The sequence below is a fragment of the Phoenix dactylifera genome, chromosome 12 (genome assembly GCF_051530095.1).
Source record: "Phoenix dactylifera cultivar Ajwa chromosome 12, Ajwa_hap1_PhDact_Kaust_v1.1, whole genome shotgun sequence".
Taxonomy (NCBI): domain Eukaryota; kingdom Viridiplantae; phylum Streptophyta; class Magnoliopsida; order Arecales; family Arecaceae; genus Phoenix; species Phoenix dactylifera.
In genome coordinates, this window is record NC_143201.1 from 6,675,931 (window position 1) to 6,700,716 (window position 24,786).

General features: G+C 37.0%; 1 protein-coding gene across 1 annotated transcript; it reads left to right on the top strand.

The window, feature by feature from the left end:
* Nucleotides 1-1,412: 1,412 nt before the first annotated feature.
* On the top strand, nt 1,413-23,506 carry LOC103713638 (exocyst complex component EXO70A1-like). The gene is made up of 12 exons (XM_039115898.2): nt 1,413-1,702; nt 1,867-1,962; nt 2,607-2,812; nt 4,756-5,013; nt 8,189-8,327; nt 8,404-8,616; nt 10,203-10,408; nt 16,248-16,448; nt 16,529-16,628; nt 19,138-19,247; nt 19,598-19,744; nt 23,048-23,506. The coding sequence occupies exons 1-12, from the start codon at nt 1,553-1,555 to the stop codon at nt 23,163-23,165; spliced, it is 1,944 nt and encodes a 647-aa protein (XP_038971826.1). The 5' UTR covers nt 1,413-1,552; the 3' UTR covers nt 23,166-23,506.
* Nucleotides 23,507-24,786: the final 1,280 nt, after the last annotated feature.

The window sequence follows — 24,786 nt, forward strand, 5'->3', positions numbered from 1 at the left end:
AGGCTCAGGTGGCAGAGGCACTGTCGGCTCTCATCATGAGGGAGCGTGGCTCTGAGACGGATGACGCGCAGCTTAGGCTGGTTGGTGGCGTATAGTACTGCCCATTCTTGAGAACAGTAGGGTGTTGGCAGTCACAGCAAGGTATGGCCGGAGTAGTCAATGTGTCGTCTGACTGTTGAAGGCCGGTTATGGAGATGTGGCATGATAGTGTTGTAATGTACGGCCATGTAGGTGGGCATAGGCGTGCACATGGGTGCGGTCGTTGGCGAGGCCGAATTCATTGAAAGGTCGCATCATGCGTTTGGCGAGGTCGGCTTGAAGGGTGCGGAGAGTAGCTCGGCTTCCTAGGTTCCGAGATGTGCTTGGTGGAGCACCCCGAGCTCGAAGGTCAGGGTGTACTGTTGAGGTAGGCGCCCCAAGTTTGGTCGGGGCGGGTCGGCGAATACTGGAGGGACCCCGAGCTTGGTCGGGGGAGTCAGCGAATATCTGAAGTTAGTGGAGCTTTTGGCGGAGTCTCGAAGTCGAGCTAACTCTAGGCCGAAGTGAAGGTTTAGCCGATTGGCTTTGACGCTTATTGGGCCGAAACTGGGCAGCCTTTTAGTTGTGGGCTGGACGATCCATTTTACCCTTCATCAAGTAGACGTGAGGGTATATATGCAAATAATATTTGGTGAGAGTATTCATACAATTTTACATATTTATGAAAGTTTACATGCAAAAAAATCTAATTTTATTTTCTCTATTTCAAACTTATTTTAGTTTTCGGTGAGAAGTGTTAACTTGTTACCTAATTTTGAAATAAAAAATATTCTTATAAATTTAATTATTTTTAATATAAATAAATATATTTTTGGCTAATTACGTTAACGGAATCGTTATGTCAAAATTATTTATAGAAAAATAAAGTTTTGTGAGGGTAGGCAAGTAAATATTAATTTGGAGGGCATTCGTGCAAATTTTAATATTTAGAAGGTATTTATACAAAAATCTAATTTTTTTTACGTGTATACCCTCTTCGATATATAAAATTGCATAAATACCCTCCAAATTACTATTTTCATGTATACCCTTATAAATGTTTTTTTTATATGTTTGCTCATTAATGGTATTTTCGTCATTTTAATTTTAAACTGCTAACTTCTTAATAACCTTAGATGGTATGGATATCCATACAAAATAAGTATTTGATGAGGGTATAAATGTAAATATTAATTTTGAAAGAGTATTTATGTAAATTCTAATATTTAGGAAGGTATGTACGCAAAAAATCCTTTTAATTTTAAATCACTAACTTCTTAATAGCGTTATATGGTATGGATATACATACAAAATAAGTATTTGATAGAGATATTTATGTAAATTTTGATATTCAGGAGGGTATGTCGGAAAAAAAACCTAAATTAAAAGCATCGACGCTTCCGGGCCGAGTGCCAGACCCGCCCCGCTTCGCTTCCACTCCAATAACGAAAAGTCGAAAACCATCCCTCTTCCAAGTTCAACACGCTTCCTCCAGATCCACGGAGGAAGGAGGAGGAGGAGATCGCCGGTGGCGATGGGGGCGATCGATACGCTGACGGAGAGGGCGACGTTCCTCCGGGAGTCGCTTCAGAAGAGCCAGACCATCACCGACGGCAGCGTCTCCATCCTCGGCTCCTTCGACCACCGCCTCTCCGCCCTCGAGGCCGCCATGCGCCCCACCCAGGTCCCGTATCTTCCCCTCTTTTATTTTTTCTTGATCTTTTCTTATCTGGATTTTGGTCTCGATTCGTTGAGATTTTTTGGTTTTATTTTGGTACTTCTGTGGTTTCCCTTGGCTTTAAGTTTTTGATCTTTGTCTTTTGTTTGTTTGATTTATGGGTGATGCAGGTGAGGACGCACGCGGTTCGGGTCGCGCATGAGAACATCGACAAGACGCTCAAGTCGGCGGAGGTCATACTGGGCCAATTCGATCGCACAAGAGAGGTTGCTCTCTCTCTCTCTCTCTCTCTCTCTCTCTCTCTCTCTCTCTTCTCTCTCGTTATTTGTATTATTTATACTTTAAGAATTGGTTTTGCCTCTGTATTCTTTCGTCCGCTACTATGATAAATTTCATGTGAAATCATGTCACTGAATCGAGGCACAGACAATAGTGTTTGAGATTCGAGTTCTTCTAATTAAACTAATTAAACTATCTCGCTTAAAATTTGGGAAATACTCTTAGTTTAGATCAAATGCTATTTATCATACAAATTTTAGCAAATATTATTTATGATACAAATTTCAAGGTGTCTAAGATTTAAAAAATGGTGAAAATACTCACAAGGATGTCTGTATGCAGTTAACACATTGCGTAATCTTGAATTCTGAACATCTCTATGTGGAGTTTATGGAAACAGGGAGCGACTTTTGGTTGGCAGTATGTTATGGCATACAATGTGTTACACATGGAAGCATAGTCTACTTGCTGTTTTAGTAGTCGATAGTATTATTGGAAATCAAAAAATTGGGCTTGTTGCTCCAAAGATCGGTTTTGATTATTTTAAAGATAAGCAATTTGTGACTATTGTCGTGTTGCTTGTCTGCTTAAAGGTTTGTATCTTAATGTTGATCATCTGTTAAATATGTAGGCAGAGATTAAAGTGCTGAAGGGACCACACGAGGACCTAGAAAGTTATTTGGAGGCAGTTGATCAGTTGAGAAGTGTCTTGCGGTTTTTTAACTCAAATAAAAGCTTCAGGAGCAGTGACGGAGTGCTTAGCAATGTCAATAATTTGCTCGGTAAGGCCATCGTGAAGCTGGAGGATGAATTTAGGGGACTTCTTGCCAAACACAGGTTTGCTTTTATTAATTCATTGGATGCCTTATTGTTGTTATTGTCCTCATAGTGGTATACCGTACTGTACGGAACCACCTAGTTTGGTTGGTGTCATACTGTGATGATTCATGGGCCTTGGTATGATATTTGGCCCGAACTGGTGCAAACTTGTCTTGACCAGGCCAAATGCTCAGAATTGCTTGATTCTGAGCATTTCGGCCTGTTAAGGGCCCCATACTAGTTTGGGGCTTAATAATTAGGGGGGAAAGTGCTTTACTCCCATTGTTTCAAGGTAAGAGAGGAGAAAGAGAGGAAGAAGAGGGGGGGGGGGGGGTTGGTGGAAGGGTGAGCAAGTGGTCATCAACTATGAACATGGATTAGATATGTACAAGGGATATCGACACACAACTTGGAATTGAACATATGCATGCATGTTGCATTTTCAATTTTTGACCATTGATATTTTACATTTTCAATATTATACTTAGTTAATTTAACATGTATTATAGAGTCACACTATTCTTTAGGCATGTTACATAAATAGTAAAGTATGTAAATAAACATCAAAAACAAACTTAGAACACCTTTTCTTTAAACTCAAAACTGAATAAAAGAAGCTTAAAAATCTTGAGAACAAAGAAAAACAAAACTATGTTATTTTTTGTTTTCCAGTATGGTACCGTATGGTACCATACCGCACCCTCTCTACTAGTAGGGTCTACTACTGAGATTGCAAACTGTGGTTGTTGCTGTTGTTGTTGTCTTGATACTACGATTCAGTGCGTGATTTATCAGGTTTTGTTTTAGTCCAATAATTCGTATTTAGATTTATATGAGCAGTACATGTCGTTTTTGCTATCATTGAATGCTCGATCATTAGGTTTGAAGTGTGATAGTTCATCATTAAATCTGTATAAGCAGTACTTGATGCGATTATGTTGGGGTACAATCAATATGTATGCATCATGTTGTGGTAATAAGATAAGTATTAAAATATTATCAATAGGTTGTATCAGATCGATTTTCTTGTTTATAATTTGGGTTGAGGAACTGCCTCTCCTGTTCATCACCCTAAGTTGCTCCCTACTAGGTGGGATGTCACGTACTGCTCAAACCATATTACTCATGATATTTGAGAAATACAGTGATAATGTGTTATTTTATGTATCCACGTGAAAAAGTTACATGGTTTAAGACTAAAAGATGAATAAAGACCATTCATTGAGTTCATGTCGTTGCTACTGTCATTTCATTATCAATGAACAAACACTATCAATAAATTGTTCAGACAAGACCATCCATTCACCATAGTATTTAAATTCAGCTATTCCATATTTTTTGACAAGTGACAACCCCATAATTTACCACTGAAGAAGAATAATGCAGGGAAACAATCTGTTCAATGACCTTCTCAAATCTTTTGTTCTTTCACTTTCAGAGTTTGCAAATCTAGAAGCAACTTGATCCCTTATAGAAGGAATCGGCCTTGGGGTTAACCAACTTCAGTTGAATTTTAGTTAAAAAACAATCTTGTTGCTAAGCTGTAGAAGTTTAACCTTGACATAACAGAAAAGAAATCTTTCTATAGACATTCAGCTATTCCATAGGGATCCACCTTTAAGTGAAGAAGTAATTAAGCAAGTTGATGTGGAATGCTGTTTAAAATACATTCAGCTATTCCATATGTCTGTGATTTAATACTTTGTTGGTGCAATGCCTGACTTATTTTGTTCATACTGTTAAGCTATAAAATGTTTTTTCTCAATATGATGCGGAATGGCTGCGATTTAATATTTCTGTTGGTGCAATGCTTGATTTATGTTGCTCATACTGTTAAACAATAAAATGTTTCCCCTCCCCTCAATATCGCATAAGTAGTATCTTCTGCTTGATCAGAAAAGAAGTGCATTCATTTGGAACTATTTTGCACCTTAATTAGTTCATTCTCAATTTGGTTTCAGCAAACCAGTGGAGCCTGATCGCCTTTTTGATTGTCTTCCGGATGCCCTCCGACCATCATCTGGGTCACCAGGGCAACAGCGTGATAGTGATAAAAACCCAACAGGTACCAATAATTCTGAGCATCAAGCCAAAAACTTAGAGACTGCTGTGTACACACCTCCGACTCTCATTGCCCCTAGAATTTTGCCTCTACTACGTAAGTTAGCTCAACAGTTGGTTCAAGCTGGACACCAACATCAATGTTTAAAGATTTACAGGTATAGAATTCACTTTGATGTCTTTTAGCTATTTTTTCTTCTTATTTTGTTGAAGAGGCTAGAAATAACCTGTTTTACATGATGATATGAGGACTGCTTTTATGTAGATTTTGTGAGCAGAAATAATGTTTTATAATTTTTCCAAATTATCATGTGAAATAAATATCTAATTGTTGTATAGAGTTTTGAATTATTCCTTAGGTATTATCACTAATGTAAGCTCTTGTTGTCTTAGTTTATGCGCAGTTCAATTTGGGTTGTTTTTGAAAAGCAACTAGGTCAGTTCCAGAAAGGTCTAAATATTAGGATCACCTGTACATGGAACTTCATGGTGTTAGTTTGAAGGTTCAAATGGTCGTATTAAGAAAGATATCTATCTATAGGAAGTGGAATATAATGGAAGTATGAAATATTGTCTGGTCATATAAATTATCAGTCTAAATAAGGTGATGAGAATATTGAGAAATTGGTATAAAAAGGACAATTTGGGTTGTTTTTGAAAAGTATCTAGGTCAGTTCCAGAAAGGTCTAAATATTAGGATCACCTGTGCATGGAACTTCATGGTGTTAATTTGAAGGTTCAAATGGCCGTATTAAGAAAGATATCTATCTATAGGAAGTGGAATATAATGGAAGTATGAAATATTGTCTGGTCATATAAATTATCAGTCTGAATAAGGTGATGAGAATATTGAGAAATTGGTATAAAAAGGAGGAGAAGAATGTCAGAAATGTAATTATTTGATGCAGTAAGAGCAAGGATAAAATTGTTATGATGAAATTTGGAGAGATATATGAATGAATATTAGGAGAGACTACCATCTGAACATACTTTGCTATTTCTATGTAGAATTTGATTCCACTGCAAGCAATCAGTTTTCCAGTAAGTTCAAGCTTTTATTTCTTAAAATTGTGAGGCTGCATCTATAGTCATTTTTATGAATCTAGTATTATTTAAGATGATGTACATTCTTTTGCTCGCTGCTATTTCAGAAAAGATTCTGCAATGGCAAGAATTAAATGGAGGGACAGGAGGGGCCCTGTTTAGAAAACATGACTGTACTGCAAGGAAAAGGAAATTTTTGCCTTTCTCACACCTCTTCTCAAATCCTTCTCTTGCCTGCAGCCAATCAGCCAGATTCAGTTTTCATAGCAAACTAAAATTTGAAATATCAAAGAAGAGAAGGTTATCTAGCTTCTAGGTTCTTTGTGCAATATGAGTGTGTATTGGCCTTAATACAACAAATTGACTTCATGATCTCTTCATAAAAGGTTGTTTTTCTTTGCAAAACAAACTAGTTTAGTTTGTGATTTCGCAAATTTTGGAGCTTATGATCTCTCTTCAAAATCATTGTTATAATAGGATACCCCTCTGTTAGAGAAGAAGGGAGTGAAATCAACTGAGTTTGGATTGTCAAAATATTCAAAAATGGAGAGAACATTAAGGAAGTGAATCTTGGAACACCTTAATTCATGGCTTTGCCATGAAATATGTAAGATTACCTAAATACTTTGAAATGGGTGTAAATGAGAAACCTTATCAGTTGGGTATCACCATCTTAGTTGGTATAGAGGAGATGGAGACTTGAACACCTCCATGAAATTTTCATCTTCTTTTCAGTGTCAAAGGAGTGGACTAGAATTTAGGTGGTACTAGGGTCTGCAGTACTTATCTGTCTTCAATAGAAGGTTCATTTCCATCCTTGATTTATTTATCATATACACTCAGTAGGCTAACGTGGTACAACCTTTTGGATAATTTGAATTCGAAGGAATTTCTAAGCAAATTGAAAATGAATAATTAAAACTGAATTTCTGAGCAATTCTGACAACTTTTGAGCCTTCCAATGCATCATAAGTATGTGTGGTAATTCGGAGGAACTTGTGATGGGAGATATAATGTGGATGGAAATTGTGTTAATAAGTTTGAAGAAACTTGGTTAATAGAGGTGTAATGCTTACGGTTAATTTGATTGTATGGAGTCCAAGAAATGTTTGGAAGTTAAAATCCAGTTCAGGATTTGGCACAGAGTAGTAGTAGGCTTTTGGAATTTACAAAGGCAATTTGATTTGGCACAGACTAGAAGTAGGCTTTTGGAAGTTACAAAGATGATTTGTTTAGCTATGATCAAATGTGGTCAGCTATAATCAACTATATGTCATTATGGTTGGTTAGGATCATGTTAGTCAGATATAATGACAAAAGTCTAGACATAATAACTTATGAATTCAAGTCACTTCCGAAATGTGGGAGGCAAATTTAGAAATTACATCAGCTACTTAGGGACATATTCAATGTGGACTCCTTGGTTTGTGTGGCTTTGGGCCATTTACATGCAACCTAACATATATTAATATGATCAAATGATTAAAATTGATACACCAATCCTGAATACTTGAGGTTATATGTATTGGTTCTTTTGCTTATTCCTCTGGAGTTGAGATTTTGGATCAGTTATTAGCATTGATATTTCATTTTTGAATAATCCCAACCTTATATAAGAAGCCCGTTTCTTTAAGTTCACATTGAATTCTTGTTGACTCAGAATCTGCCGCATTACCCAATGCATATGGGTTGAGGTGAGGATGCCATGCATCTGGCATGGGCGCACTTGAAGATCAAGTAGCATATGGCTTGAGGTGAGGATGCCATGCATTTGGCATGGTCTCACTTGAAGATCAAGCAGGTTCACTACCATGATGAACACAATGAGGGCTGATATACTAGTTATTTTTGTGGGCACCAGCTAAATTTTTGACCTATTTGATGGCCTCACTTGATCAAGAACTAGGTCGTCATATGCCCAGATAAACCCAAGTTTTTTGTGGCTTCCTTGCATTTTGTATGAGCCTACTTGAAGATTTACTGGTTGAATTTATAGTGATTATTCATGTCAACTTTATAAACCTTATAGACATCTTTAAACAGACGGCTTCCCTTGAAGATCAAGTGATATGAACATATCTTTTCATGGTATCATGTTATTTAAATATACTACTCTTCACATCACCTGCTTGTATCATCTTTTTAGTGTAAAGATACCATCTTTCTAACTTTGCATTATGAACAACTTCTTTGTGAGTAATCTGTAACCATGTATCCATGTTCATGAGACTTTTTCTTCTAATTTAGTACAAAGTATTTACTTCAAGGACATTATTCTTTGCCACTCAGTGAAATTCGTGCTACGGCTTTAGAGAAGAGCCTTTCAAGCTTGGGAGTGGAAAAACTCAGTAAAGATGAGGTGCAGAAGTTGCAGTGGGAGTCCTTGGAGGCCAAAATTGGCAATTGGATTCACTTCATGCGAATTGCAGTAAGGATGTGTCTGAAAATCAGCTTCAGAGTGTATTTCTTTTGTTCCTAGAGTATTTTGACCATTCTTGAAACAGGTCAAGCTGCTTTTTGCCGGCGAACAGCAATTATGTGATCAAATCTTTGAAGGCATTTCTTCTCTCAAGGATCAATGTTTTGCTGAAGTAACTGCAAACAGTGTTGCGGTTCTACTTAGTTTTGGAGAGGCTATTGCTAAAAGCAAAAGGTCACCAGAAAAGTTGTTTGTGCTTCTAGACATGTATGAAATAATGCGTGAACTTCAACCAGAGGTATAGTAAGCATACTTTCCTCCCGATAGAATGATACTGATCTTTCCATAAGGGTGGTTGCATGTTATAACTTCTAGTCACATTTAGCAACTGTTAAAGATGACAAAATTTATAGTGTCATACTGTCATACTGTCATTATAATGCATGACATTCCATAGTGTAATGTTTTATGAAGATTCTTTCTTAGAATGTTTCTGTCTATAGTTCAAACTTCAAAGTATCTGTATCTATTTTATTTATCATCTGAAGCTGTGCCAGTACCATGTCTTAATGTAGGTTCTGTCAGTGGTGTTTCATGTCATAGTAAGATACTCAAGATGCTTGGGCATTTGAAAAATCTTGACATTAGTTCATCAGATTAAGTTTCACTCTATGTCTCTTGCTTTTTACAGATTCTTTAGAAAAGGTTCAGGAGCCTAAAGCCCCCAAACAACATGTTGATTTACCACTATTGCATGTTATATTATGCAAGTACTATTATCTAATATTGTTCATTTAACTAATAAACTTTTGTAACTTGTTTGACTTGTACAATTTTATCAGTGAAACTCTTGGAAGTTGGAATACATTACTTGTATGACATAACTAATACTGTTTTTGGAAATAAAATTCTCTTTTAATGGATAGCTATCTATTACGGGAGTACTAGATGGCGAATAGGTGTTCAAATGGTTGCGTGTGGCCACATAAAGATTGAGGTAGCCATTGAAACATGAATTTTCTAAGCATGGTTTAGGTGGATCATCCAAGTGCCTCGATGATTGCTGAAGACCAACATTGAGTATAATGTCACACTATCATGTTATTTTATGTTGTGACATCACCCAAGATGTTCAAAGTTCAATACTTTGAAGTTAATACTTTTTAATGATTTGATTAAAACATTTTGAGCCAAGATATGTTGTTTTGATACTGAAATCCATACCAATACTATCCTATTACAGTATAGCTACATGGTACAACACGGTAAGGTTCAGTATATCGAGTGTCGGTTCAGTACTGTACCACGAACTGGTTCGGTATTGGTACAGTATGGTACGCTTGGTATGGTACGGTACTAATCGGTACAACAAACTTTATTTTGAACGATTGAAGTTTTACTTTGAATGATTGAAGTTTTACTTTGAGTTGTTAGTACTTTTGTAATGATGTTCTCTAAAAGAAACAACACTATCTTGTAGGTTCTGTAAAATAAAGTTAAAAATGAATAACATAAAATAAAGAAGTAAGACAGAAATAATAAAGATAAAAAGTGCACCAAGAAATATCATGACATAGGAAGGGGAGTAGGGATACAACAGGGCTAGCTCCTTTTAACTGACACGTAGTTACTAATAAAGGATTTCGTGTTAGATTGATTTCCCTAGTGGGGCTTTTGTGATTAGATTTGGTATTGCTTTAACATATGCAAATTGACATTTTGGGCAATTGTTATGAGGCTGTAGTTGTCTCCATGCTGTACCCGACTCATTTCACTTTACCTATTTTAATCTCATCCCAATTATTTATTTATTGTGAACTATTATTTTTTTCAATAAAAACTGATGATGAATTTAATGACTATTGTCTTTAACTGATTGGTTAGATCGAAACTATATTTGATGGCAAAGCTTGTTATCAAATGCGAGAATCTGCGTTGGGTTTGACAAAGCGCTTGGCTCAAACTGCAAAGGAAACTTTTGGTGATTTTGAGGAAGCAGTTGAGAAAGATGCAACAAAAACAACTGTTGCTGATGGAACTGTCCACCCTTTAACTAGCTATGTCATTAATTATGTGAAATTCCTCTTTGAGTAAGTTTTTGCAATTGTTCTACCTTTAGCTACCAATTTTGTTCTTGGCTAAGAGGAGCAATTTTGTTCTTAATTGTCTCGTAGGAATTCCACTAAACTTATTTCTGTCCTTGCACGTGGCTGTACTGGAGTTGATTTGTTTATGTTTATAATTATTATTATAAATAATATTTTTTATTCCTTCCCTTAGTCCCATTCATTTACTTGTTAACATAACTTAAATATGATTGAAACCATTGTTTTATCTGTAAACAATTATCCATTATCTTTGGATACAGATGCCTGTATTTACTTATTATGAAGCTATATCTTCTTGTTAACTTTTGGAAAATGCTGCTGTAGGCATAAGACAAAAGCATTGTTCCATGTACTTTGGGTCTGGTTTATGAATTCTAGAGGGCTTATCCCATTCATGGAGGAGTGTTATTCCATGTCAAACATTTTAAAATGGACGCTTCAAAATCATTTTTGATTTTTTTTTAATGTTCTCATCACAACCATTGAGGAGTTTTCTCGTCAATTAATTCGAACTTGAACTTGAAGCCCCTACTCGCCTTGGTGGTCACTGTTGGACAATGTTGCATATGACAAATTCATTTTAGATGATTTCCCCACTTTATTGATTGTATAGTTGTTAAGCATAGACTACCTCCAGGTTACTCATTTTTATCTTAATTGTCTGGTTTTGACAATAGGTATACTTTAATCAAAGAAGCAAACTCACATTCAAATCTTCTTTATTTTTAAATCATTATCCTCATTTGAATCTTTGGAATGTGGCAAACACATGTACGCCTTTAGACTTTAGAGTATTTGGTCTGAGTGGTGGTATCATTTGAGACTTAGTTAAAGTTTACTTGTCGAAGGATAGTTGGATATGGTACTATTACAACTGTGATTCAACCTGGAAGGTTAAGATATAACATAATGAGCAGGCAAGGATTGTCTTTGGGACGTTGCTGAAAATAAATGGGTAGTTCTTTGTGAGTAGCTAATTTTAATGTATTTGAAGTAGAGAACAAGGTGCTGGTAAAAGAAAGGTGAAGGATTATGATTCAAGATATATATAAGATGGCAATAAGATATGAATATTTTGTTAATGGCAAAACTATAGTGCTATATAAGAACAAGATAAAAATTTGGTGACATGACAGATGCTCACATGAATGTTAAATTTGTATCACAAGGGCGCCAAAGGTGTTGTTAAAGAAAAATAAACAATGCAAAAAATTCTTTCTATTACTAGTACGTTTGTTAATGTACAAGTTGATTTACATTTAGCGGTGAGGTTAACCTTGCCTTGCCTAGTCAAACTCAAGCTATGTGACTTTAGATATAGCTTTGGAAGTCAAAATGAGTAAGATGACTGGTTGTTGAGATTTGTCAATATGAATCCTGATAATTTGCAACATTCAGGTCAATGTCCAAAGCCAGAGCTAACAAGCTCAGAGGGTTCCACTGATAAATCCAAATAACATGTATAAATGTATGTGTCTCAGGTCATGATTCTATAAACGTTATTCACTATACATCTCAGAGGTGTCTGAAAAATTATCTCATTTGTGCGCTTATACCAAATCTATTAGATTTGATTTTATCCGCAAACTTACTATCATGTAGCAATCGCATTAGATTGTGGATTGGACAAGATTGGTGACATGTCAGATCTAGAATGGAGGCAAGATCTAACAACCTGTATTTTATCCACACGTAACACTAAGTTGGTGAGGTGTAATGGATTCATGTCTAGATGTGAAATCAAAGTGTTGAGGCCATCTAAATGGGTAGCATGGTTCTACCGAAAATTTCAACAGAGTGCTGACATAGAGCTAGCTGTTAATATAGGACCTGGGTTCTGTGTCTGATGTGGGCATCATGATATAGGTGCATGATCACGTTTCTATTTGTTTCTCTAGTGGGCACTCGTTATTATTTCTTCTGTTTCTTATAAATGAAGTCCACTATTGTCTATCATGCAGCACTGAAATAAATGTCAGCCTTAGGATTTTGATAAGTCAGAGCTGGAGCAGCATGGGCTGAGTTTCAATGTTCTAAGTACTAGATCAAGCAATCAATCCACCATGTTCTCTATTTATTGTGGCCATGCTCACTCATTGGGCAGTCATTGAGTTCTACAAAAGAAAAGACTCTGATGCCCTCTCCTTCTCTCTTTCCTTCTCCTTACCTACCTACTACACCACCACCTTTTTTCTTCCTCTTGTTCTTTGTGGGACAAGCGGATGTGGATACAAGTGTATATTCAGGAACTCTTGGTTGCTGAGATTTTCTTTTATCTTGGTGTTTCTTTCTTGCTGACTTCTACATCTTTTGCTTCCCTCTTTGATTCAAAATTGTCCCTTGTTTCTGGGGCTGGAGTGAACATCTTGTATTTTTGTTTGAGCAGTTTCTAGCTGCTAGTTAATTTTCAGATCTTATTCTCATTGCTGGTCCATGTGATTTAGTGGATTCTAATGCTGGTTATTTTTTTTGAACTTGTTCACGTCATGCAAATCTTTTAAGTTGTTGTCCATGGTTCATTTATGCTGATTGGTTGAAGCTGGTGCCAATTGAACTGGATCTTGGTTTCTAGCTTCAATTTATTGCATATTGATTACCTCTTGTTTTAATCTGTTGTTAGTGTTTTATGATGCTGGTATGCACAGGGTTGTGTTTCAGTTTAGGCTTCAAAATTCTCTGAAATTAGATTTTTTTTTTTTTCCGTTCTGAAAACTCTAGGATGTGTAAGGGTCCAAGCACAAAAGACGTTGGACTCAGAAGATTTCAAGAACTTGACAAAAGGAAGAGATGTCATAGTTATTCAAAGCTTCGCAACAAACTATCCTCAAGGATAAGAGAGAGTCGTGTTGGCGACTCATGGAAGATGTAGACTGAAAAAGAAAGAGCAGAAGTTCATGATTCGAGTTCAAAGGAAGTGTCTGTTCTGTCAAATTTTCTCCTCTTCCCTTGCTTTCTGTTTCTCTCCTTCTTTCATGTCTTCTTCACTCTCTTCCTCTCTTTTTTCTTTGTTTCATTCTCTTCCTTCCACTTTATCTTACCCTGTGACTGTCCACCTAGACCTAGTAATCCCTGCCTTAAAAAGGAAAAAGGAAAGAGGAAAGTGTGAATGGGAGGAACCCTCGCGAATCGAAAAAGGAGGGTGGGTACTTGGTGTTCCCATCGAAGTCAGCCCAAGTACCAGCTAAGGGGGGATAGAAAGGACAACCATTATGGTCTTAATAATGTATTTGCAGTGGGTTAGGTTACCTATTTGAATACAACTCGATTTGGGTGCATGCAAAAAAAAGGTCAAATCCATGCAAAGATGTGATGTAGGATAGCAAATAGATTTCTAAGGACTTGGTGTTATGGGGCATCAAGACGGAACATCAGTCTGGAATATTATTCGTTGTACGGGCCTGAACCGGGCGATATGGAGCGTACGTACGGTACCGGTTCGGTACCGATATCTAGTATGGGTGGCGTACCGACACTCGATATGCCGAAAAGATCTCGTATCGTACTGTACCAATACAATACTAGTGTGGCACCAGTACGAGATCTGGTACTGAGACGGTGAACCTTGGCCTGGATTTAGCTAGCATGCAGAATTAGCTGACAATATTCTAGCTTAGCAATGAAACACAATCTCTTATATATGATGTGTTGCCAAGTTACTGACAAAGGTTGATAAATGAGTCAAACTTCAGCAAAAAATCTTGATGTTGTGCTGATGTCCTCTGTTTGCTGTCTTCAATATCTGATCTGCTGGTGCTTCTATAAAGAGTAAGGTTTCTAAGTTGTTTCAAAAATTGCTTATAAATGGGTTTGTTGACTTGTAGGATTAGGTTATCTTAGTGAGATGACTGACTATGCTTAGGTGGTTTTAAGACAATGTAGGAGATGGATGGGTAAGTGGTCTGCATTGTAACTTAGATATGTTTGGTAAAAAATTGTGAAGGTCCATTGTTTGTAATTTTGAGAACCATTACCTTTTCTAGGAACATGCTGTTTTTAATTAAGAATGACTCTTGACAACCAGTCACGCAAAGTGGACATGACTTTGAGGCTATGTAATGGATGACTGCGATCTTATCAATCATTGAAATGTGAGTAATGACCTCTTTCTGAAGTTTGCCAGTTTCGGTCGAGGAAGCACCCCTTTAGTGTTTGCTTTGTCCAAAGCAGAGGCTACGTTTCAGTTGATCGCCGGCAGAGGTCAACCTAGAGGCAGCAATCCCTTGTCACAAACAAAGAAGGGAATATCTCTGTGCTCCGGGCGGTTTGAGGTCAACAGGCTGGTCTAGCGCGCAAGGGGCGACTGCCCGAAGTTCAACATTCGTTAGGGATGAGCTGCTCGGATTGAGGATAACCTCAACCCACTAGTCTGACTGTCCGAAAATCACTTTCGTTAGGATAGAGGGCCTGCCTCAACCCAGTTTAGGGGCTAGTTGGCAACCTGCACCCTTAGTTTGACTTTTTTTTCTTTTTTTGGGTCTTACAGATATATTGTATATGAATTGCTATCTTTTGCTCTCATTTTTCATTGATGTGATACTCTCTCTTCTCTCTCTCTCTAAATATTTTCTGGAGAGAGAATGCATAATGGTGCATTTATTAGAAGGTAGTGTATTTATAGAGTTAGGTGTAAACATTCTTACACAGCTATCCATTCATGTTGGAAGCTATTACTAAACACAAAAAAGACATGTATTTCATCCAACTTTTTAATTGCAAAAACTCTTGTTTTTAGGTGATTATGATATGATTCATACTCATGAATAGTGCTACTATTACAATAGCTTTAATATAAAATAAATGAATCTTACTAGATGGGGTATCAAGTTCTGGCTCTTGCATGTCCATGCTGGCTAGCATGTAACTTTCTGATCCAGTACCATCATGCAATATTGGATTGCTTCCGGTTGATAGTGATCTACTGCACAAGTGACTGTTCCAGCAGGCAAGACGTGTCCCAGCTTGGCACATCACAACACAGGTCACACAGCATGTGCAGTGCTGGCCGCTGGACTACCCTTATCAATGGCTTAAATGATCGACCGGACTGCCCTTAGATAGTGACAGTAATTTGACATTGTTGGAGTTGGGACTTGCAATTGGGAATGTGTTGTAATATAAATTCCATGCAATTCTTTTGCACGGTTGCACTCATTTTTTGGAGTACCTGAATATGGATAAGAAATGATTAGAGATTGTTGCCATTTCTTGAGCTAGATTCTGACCCTCTTGGGAGCTCTAGAATTGAATGATTCCAATGTACATGTGGCCATTAAATCTCTTAAGCAACTAGTTGTCTATGTTGATCTAAGATCATGATTTATTGGGTTATGGCTCATATAACTGACAGGCTGATGATATGATAATAAGTGAGGGCAACTTCATCCCTATTGGAACTGGTTTGGACTGGGACCCAGAACCCAGATTTTGAGGAAAAAAAATTGTACAGCATTTTTTCCCCCTTAAATTATAGATTTTAAAAATCAAGTATCGGCAGGCCAAAACTTAGTCCTAATGGAATTATTTAGTTCTTGCTAAGGATGACCGTTTTGGGAAAAAATTGTTTCCATTTCATATTTTGTTTGTGGATCTTCTCTCCTGGAAATGTTCTGTTTAACCTGTTTTAATTGTTTTTAAGAAAACATATTCAAGCACATTGCTTATCTTGTGGTCCATGGATGTTCCTTTTTTTATGATTGGTCTGTGGATTATGAAATTATACTGTTAGTTTGACCTTTGAAATAATTATTTCATGTCCTTTCACATTCAAGATAAAATGCATAAAACAGCTATCTGAGAAAAGCTACTAACCAACCATTTACAGCTATCAAACAACACTGAAGCAGCTTTTCCAGGAGTTTGAACCTGGGGATGATACAAACTCCCAACTGGCATCTGTAACAATGCGAATTATGCAAGCTCTTCAGACTAACCTGGATGGAAAGTCCAAGCAGTACAGGGATCCTGCTTTGACACACCTATTTCTTATGAACAACATCCACTATATGGTCAGATCTGTGCGCAGGTATGTTGTCATACAGTTACATGACGTTTTATGACGAGCATTTGGAGTAGATAAAAACAATGCCTCTTTATTATTTTCAGGTCAGAAGCAAAGGATTTATTGGGTGATGACTGGATTCAAAGACACCGAAGGATTGTGCAGCAAAATGCAAATCAGTATAGAAGGGTAGCTTGGGCAAAGGTTTTTAGTTTCATAAACCCATCTGAACATATAATTAAGCCTCTTCAAAAATGTCATGTATTTTTTTTGCAGCTCATGTTAGATTGATGCTTGTTAATGTCCTTGACTTCTTGACATTCATATCCTATCTATTGCAGATTTTTTAGTAACATTTTCTTAAATGATGATGGTAGATCTCTTTTGGTGCTTTGGCTTCTTAAGATTTACCTTGCAAGTCAGTGATGCTGATTTTCGATTACTTAGATGGAGATGCCTGCGGTTCTAAATATTGTCTTAGCTATAGTGGTGCTGTGCAACCTGAATTGTAACTAGTTACAAATTGGTTTTTGTTTTAAAAGTAGCTTAAAACCTTGTGATGGTATGGTAGAATTAATGCTATTGGAATCAAATGTAAGAGGTTGTAATCCTGCAACTGGACTGGACTGACCCACTTCCAATATGAAATTGGTTAAAAAAATAACCTGGTCTAATACGAAATGGAGTAATTTGGTTTATGCTTGGATTGAAAAATATGACCATTTTGAAAATGAATGGGTTTCCATTATTAGGTGCCACTATCAATTTCAGGCCAACCTAAACTGATCGGAAAGTAATACACTAAATGTTTTACAACCATGGTTTGCCGTACTGCTATAATACACTAAATGTTTTACAACCATGGTTTGCCGTACTGCTATAATACACTAAATGTTTTACAACCATGGTTTGCCGTACTGCTATAGTACCGGTACTGCTGCGTACCGGTACGGGGCGTACTGTACTGTACCGCTACAAAACACACCTTCAAGTCGGTATAAGCTCTGTATCGCCCATATTGAGGCGTACTGCCCCATACCATGATGCATATTGGTCCGTACCGAGGCGCATACCGGTCCGTACCGAGGCATACCGAGGTGCATACCGGTCCGTACCGAGGCGTACCGAGATGAAGTATATTGTACCATACCATATTATACCGAACCAATAAGATACCGATACAATACTTGGTACCGAGATTGCGGACCTTGTTACAACCTTTTTTGAATTTAAGAAAACTAATTTGCTTTTACTAGCAACTTTTATGTACATAGTCACCAATTCTATTGTTGATTATAATAAATGTGGTTATCAATCAAATATTATTGGAATGAGTTGTTGGTAGTGTTTATATGTTGTTTAATTGTAATTTTCTTGCATAACATGTTGACATCATTAACAATTTTATGCATGTCTTTTATGGTTGTGTATGGATTATTCTTGATCATTTGACTGAAAAACCTGATGAATAAATTATATAATCTTAAATCCATTCTTATCCATCCTTAATGAAAATGGATTAGGCTTGGATTCATTTGTTTGACGATTCAAATATGGGTTAGGTTTGGGGTCTGCTAATCTGCTGCTAAAACTGAGCAGCTTCCAGCCCTAGTTGTGGGCCTGGCTAAGTATTTATTTTTAAAAATATATATTAGCTAGTGATCTAGCCATGGTTTTGAGCCATACATACTGAGCCATATGTACTGTAAATATTTAATTATTAGCTGCATTGGGTAGCTTTATGTGTATAAAGCTATAACTTTATGTTACGTATATAATTAGATCTTTCAGTTCTAAGATATGCAACCATTTCTTTGAAAATATTGAATAAATTTTGAATTTTGCTTGACTCATTCCAGAAATCTCTAGTAATTTGCCATAATCTGCTAAAGTAACCCTGTGCAGGACTGTAAAATTCTAAATAAATAGGAGTTCAATGATGCATCTCAGTAGAGTGTGCTGGATGAGTTTCCTTTATAATTTTTGAAATCCTTTAATCCTCCACTTTTTCTGAAGAGCAGAATCGTACAACCTGACAGCAGTGATATGCATGTTGGACCTACAGATCGATCCACATGATGCAAGAGTGGATGATGCATGTACTTTGCTTTGTGCATGCACAAAAAATGGAGGATATGGAAATTGTTAAACAATAAATATTCTCTGATGCAACGTAGCTAGGCTTAGTTGTATACAAATCCTCATACTTTTTTCTTGTTATTTTGTCATTTTTATTTTATCAATTTTTTTATTGAACATTTTAAATAGAGATAAAGGAATAAAAATGTGCTCATTTTTCTACAAACCCATAATTCTGACCAAATAAATTGAAGTCTGCCTGCCAAGTTTCTGTAAAGCAATTTACTGTATGTCAAACTGTAGAAAGATTATAAGAGTTGAAGCTGCTACAATGAACATGCTATATAGAAGATTGGTCTGAGGTTGTGATCTTTTATTTCTCTACTTCCAACCGATAGCCAAATCATGCCAACTCGTGTGTAATTTGATTCTTCTCAAATTTTAAATTACTGGTTGATTTATGTCAGTTATCAACTTGATTTTAAGGTTATCAAGTAGCGAAATATCAATAGTTTTATCTAAGGATCTTACATGAGACATAAATATCAGTCACCATATTCAAATAGCACATCTTCTATATTGAACGAAAATACTCTTCAGGCTGTATAACTACCCTTTTTTTCATCAACTCCAGGTATTACAGAGCGTTTCTGGTCAAAGTTTGACTTCATCAGGAGGTGGTAGTGTGGTCGGAAGTGATGGAGGCAACAGCAGTGGAGTCTCGAGAACAACTGTGAAAGAGAGGTCAGGAATTAGATCTGGTTTTCCTGCTTATTGATCTACTATATATAATGGGAACTCTTGGAGTTGGCAATGTGAAACCAGACTTCAAGAGGAAGCCTCTAGACTGTAGGATCCTAGATAACAATTATGAAATAAACAAAGGGAAAAAAAGACTTGCGGGCCAACCTCATTATGAGTAGTCCTGCAATAAGTATGCATTCTTTCCCTCTTCTTCTGTTACTCTTGTGCAGTGTGCCCCCAGAGGCAACCCCTGTTTAATTGAAAAAAACACATGCAGAGCACATGAAGAATACCAGTAGGCAGTAGTGCTATAATGTATCACAAAACTGACCCACCTTTGCTGTCGTCAGGTTTAGGTCTTTCAACATGCAGTTTGAGGAGCTCCATCAAAGGCAGTGTCAATGGACAGTCCCAGATCAAGAGTTGCGTGAATCTTTGAGGCTTGCGGTTGCTGAAGTTCTACTACCTGCATATAGATCTTTTATAAGACGATTTGGGTATGTTTTTTCTACATGTGGCCTTCTATCCTTAAGTATTCCTAGAACCATTGCGGTCATACAGATTTATATCAGAACTGTACGTGTGCATCCATATTTTAATCTTTGAATGCAGACATGAATTATGTTGGTAGGATCAAACTTAGGGCTTTTAACAGATTGGATTGATATGACTGCATCATATTTGATATCCAAAATTGGATGTATATGGAGATGTTCATGTATATGCATGCCCTATGCAGTTTGGATTTGGATAAATTTTGAATAGTTTCCCTAGACTATGGTATGGATGTGGATATTCAGGCATGGTTCCTGCACCCCCCCTCGATTTATTTAGGTTTTAGTTCTAATTTTATGATCAGTTCTATATTGTTTATTATTGGCTTTTGAATCTATTGATTCATTCTAACGTATTCATTACATAAGACCTATTTATCATGTGTGAAATGATATAGACATCATAACCCTCTGCTATTTAAGTTTCTCTATGATAGCTTAAGCTTGAGAAGAGAGACAGGCTATCATTTGACATTCTCTTGTTCGAGTACCTTGTTGGACTAATGCAAGTTGTAGAATTGAATATACGGTTAATTCATCATCCTAGTAATTGGGCAAATTGCATGAGTGTTCAGTTGTTTGATTAACCTTCTTCATTTGGATTCTGTGTATAAATTTGCTTTTGGTATGATTAGACTGCACTTGTTTTTTCTAATAAGACTACAGATGGATGTATCAATTCAAAAACTGATTGCTCATGTTGAACATACTGAATAACGAATGGAGAGCCTAACCCAGGTTCTAAGTGCCATGTGCTGGTGCCAGGACAACCTGGCACTGGCGCGCTGGCACTAGCACTACTTGTTGTCCTGTTCTGTGCCATGCATAACAAGCATTGACATATGTGCCACATGCCGGTTTAGGCCTCGCACAGTACATGATAAGTGGCATGAACTGGCACAGGCAGTACTTTAATTTTTAAATCTAATGTCTATAATATGCAGGATGCAGAACGTTTTGTATAACAACTTATATTATTTTGCAAAGAGATGGATGACATCATGTAATAGCCTTTTAAAAAATAGAAGTGATACACAGTAAACGAAGATTGCAGTATCCCTTGTAACGATTAAGGAATTTACATTATGAATTCATGGGAGAAGTCAATAGAACAGTAGAATTAGTATTTGAAAAGGAAAGTGCTTCAGGGTGTCTCTTGTCTGCACACAAAAGCTCCTTGGGCCTACTAATGCTGGGTTGGCAACTCGTTATTCAATCACCTTCACATATCACACTAATTCCTGTAAGGTACGCCAACCCCCTGCCTTACATTCCAGGAGAACCTTTCTTTTGCACATAATGGCATCTCTAGCATTCCTAATTTAAAAATGGATAAGATTGTTTTGACTTGAATCACTTGATGATTGGAAGATCAACCATATAGGCTCATTTCTTGCTTAGACATTTAATGGTAGATTCAGGGATTAATGCATGTCCACACACATACACAGTCTTGATGCTAGGAAGGTCAATCATATAGGCTCATTTCTTGCTTAGACATTTGATGGTAGATTCGGGGATTAATGTGTGCGCACACACGTATTTAAACTGCACAGAGAGACTGGACCATTTACCACAAGCCCTAGGCTCTCCTTAGGCAATCCATGGAATCATACTATGATTAGATCATCGGCCTAGCAGTCACCTGTGGGCTCTTAGCAGCTCCTGCCATAAGATGATTCTCCATAAATCATGATGGATGGACAGAGTCGTGAAAATACATATTGTTGATATAATTTAGCTTGTTATTTTGGTTCACCGTACCTAAAATGTTATATGGCTGCTGTTCAGATGTATTGCAACTAACCTCTGCTATTGTCATGTTGAGCTCCGATTGGAAGCATAGTTGGGCTCATCAGCACCATCTAAGGCAATTCTATTCAAATCAATCTATCCTTAGCCCCCCTTCCCGGAAACAGAAAAAAGCAAAAAAAAAAAAAAAAAAAATTCTGGATTTCCTTTATATGCTGATATATTGGGACTCCAACTGTTTAGGGTTTTCCTTGTTGGCCCGGATCGGGGAAAAAGAAAAATAATATCCCCTGTTTTATTTTTATGATATTCGTCCAGTTGACTCTATGCTAGAGCCCAACCTCAAAATCCTTCATCTGGTGATGGAACTGATCCTTAGAATTTGGCATGAGAATCTCAACTTACCTTAAACTTTTTGCATCACAACCGGTTGCTTTTTTTTTTTTTTAATTGGAGAGACGACCACAACCCAATTAATAAATCACAACTACCACAAAGTGGGAAAAAAATGCACTCTCTAGCCCAAAGAAATACAATGGCCGTTTGCTCCAATATTATTTCCATGTGCTATGTGCTCTCCCCCATTTCTTCATCTCTTTATTCTCTCTCTCTCTCTCTCTGTCACACACAGGCATTATAAACAGCTCTGATCTCTTCATACATCTATCTAAATATTCCTAGATTTTTCTTGCAACAACACAAACAAGTTTCTTCTGTATAGTGAATGAATAATTTCTTTTTTTACTGAAGTAATTCGGAAACCAAGTGAAGTGAAACAATCCCTCTTTATCCAAATGGGTATTAACCTCATTTTCAAGTCTATCACAATTTCTCCCATCCCTTTTTAATCTTGCCAGTTTCGTCTATATTATGTACCAAATACCCATTGCTTTGTCATGGTAATGAAAACATTTAAAGCAGCTTTTTAGCATGGACATTCAAGATCATATGACAAGATGTGAGGAAGAACTTGATTTTGGCACCGAAGGCAAGCACATCTGCCATTCTTTAGTGCTACTCTTTTTAACTATAGATATGATTAAAAGAATTAGATTCATATGTAACATATCTTAAATCCCTGTTTCACAGGGAAAGCATAGTGTATCTGTGTTTGTTTTTTTCTCCTCTTACCATTTAATAGAATAAACCAAAAAGGTCAAAACTGTGTATAGGACAATGAAGCGCCTGCGCAGAAACTGTGTAAAATTCGGATATGGTTACCGTGAGATTCAATCAGAATCTTATTTTATATTACCACACTTATCTTCTTAATTTTATGTCGGTCCCCTCCCTGCCCACCCCACCCCCCTTCATTCAAGTTTAAAATCCTGGATCTTTTCTCCTGCTCTGGGACCATCCTTCAGAATGCACTTAAATTTTATGTGCCTCGTAGAGAGAAAATACTTACAACTTTTTCTGTTCTTATATTCATGGAATTTTCAATCCTCCAGTTCTTTTCACGGTAGCTCGTCTCAGCAAACTTTTACCTTTCAGGCCGCTGGTTGAGAATGGCAAGAATCCACTAAAGTACATCAGATACACTCCAGAAGATCTTGAGCGCATGCTTGGTGAATTTTTTGAGGGAAAGACCTTGAATGACACAAGAAGGTGACAACAGCTAGCTCCACCCCGAGCCTGGACACTGTAAGTATGCATGCTTTGTACAACCTAGGTCCACATCTTATTAGATGGGATGTGGCAGTTTGTTCCAAGCCTATAAATGAACCTGTGGCAGGTTTATAACCACGGTGCTTGTGCAAAATGTTTTCATGATTGTTGTCATTGGTGAGACCATATTTCCATGAAGTTTGACGTGAGAAGCCTTCTTTTTGATTTTACTTTTAGTTCACACGTTTTAGCTGCTGTATCAAAACAAGATCTATTCAGATTTGACATCACTTGGCGGTCTGATGTCTTTTCATATTATTCAACAAGTGTTTGAGCATTCTTATCCCTGCTGCTGGTTGATGGTACTCTATTGCTTGTGCCACTCTCTTGTGGTCATGTGATCTTTAATGAGATATTCGCGTATAGGGTGCAATTTTCCCACATTACGTCAGGAACTATTCATGCTAATGAATGTGAGTTCATACGTTCTAGCTACTGTCACTGTGTCAGGAACTATAAAATGTTCAGGAAAGTGCGTACTTTTAAAATGCTAGTTTTTATTAGAAAGGTTAATGAAATTTTAATGCCTGATTTTAATTCTGCTGTTTGTAGAAATTGCTGACCGGTATCGCAATGCTTATGAATTCTTGTCTCATTTCTTTCGTCTGGAACTCGGTTATTGCAGTACTAATCAATGCCTGTTTGAATTACTTCTGCGGGATAGGCTGAGATCGAGAAGAAACGGAGTGCGACAGGGGAAGGAGGCGGGTAAGGGGCCTATCCCTGCGCACTCTCTCTCTCCGTTCATCCCGCAGGATTCCCCAGTATTAACCCATATATGGCTGCTTTGAACTGAATCCCGTGTTATGCCTGCAATACCAAGCGCGGACGGTAACTTTCAATCTAATGATATATTAAGGGAATCATATTGTGGGGATGATGGGAGCAAACATGGCCAAAATGTTAGACAAAGATCTCAATTGATATTATTTTTTGAGGGCCAAAAAAACGTTTTCTTGGAGAGCTAGAAGCTTTTTTGAATGATTACAAGATGTTTGATAAAAAAGTTTATAATAGCTTTATGCTCCTCCAAAAGTTGGAAAAGGGTCATTAGGGATAAACTTCAATTCGTAGCTTTTTGATAAAAGCTCTACTTCACCATGTGGAAAACTGTTTTTGCTTGAGAGGTCTGGGTTCAAGCGCTGACAGCAGATTTTTCTTTTTTTTAAAATTGATTCAAAAATAATTTATAAGTTACAATGTTTTATAATAATAATTTTTAATGGTACGGTATGGTATGCCATAATTGTTAATATCGATGCTTGTATGATATAAATAGACTCCATCACTAGACTTCTATTAGTTCAACAACTACTGCATCTTTGGTCAACTAGGGTGGGCAAGAGATTAACAAGATGAGGAGCAGCTCCAGCCTAGGTGATCTCCTAAAATCTAGTAGCATGATTGTATCCACACTGCGTACTTTCAAAACAGATATGCTTGTGCTTGAATCCTCGTAGGAGCAAAAGTCTGTCTCGGCTTGTAGCACTGTTGAAGAATAAAATTTTTCCGAGTCGTGTTAACTCTCACTTTAGAATTTTCACCGCAATTTGGCAAGTACATAA

Bases quoted from the DNA above. Each gene is read 5' to 3' on its own strand.
- LOC103713638 (XM_039115898.2), top strand. From the start codon at position 1,553: ATGGGGGCGATCGATACGCTGACGGAGAGGGCGACGTTCCTCCGGGAG. The intron at 1,703-1,866 runs GTCCCGTATCTT...TGGGTGATGCAG, and splicing joins CCGCCATGCGCCCCACCCAG to GTGAGGACGCACGCGGTTCG. The intron at 16,629-19,137 runs GTTTTTAGTTTC...CATCAACTCCAG, and splicing joins GAAGGGTAGCTTGGGCAAAG to GTATTACAGAGCGTTTCTGG.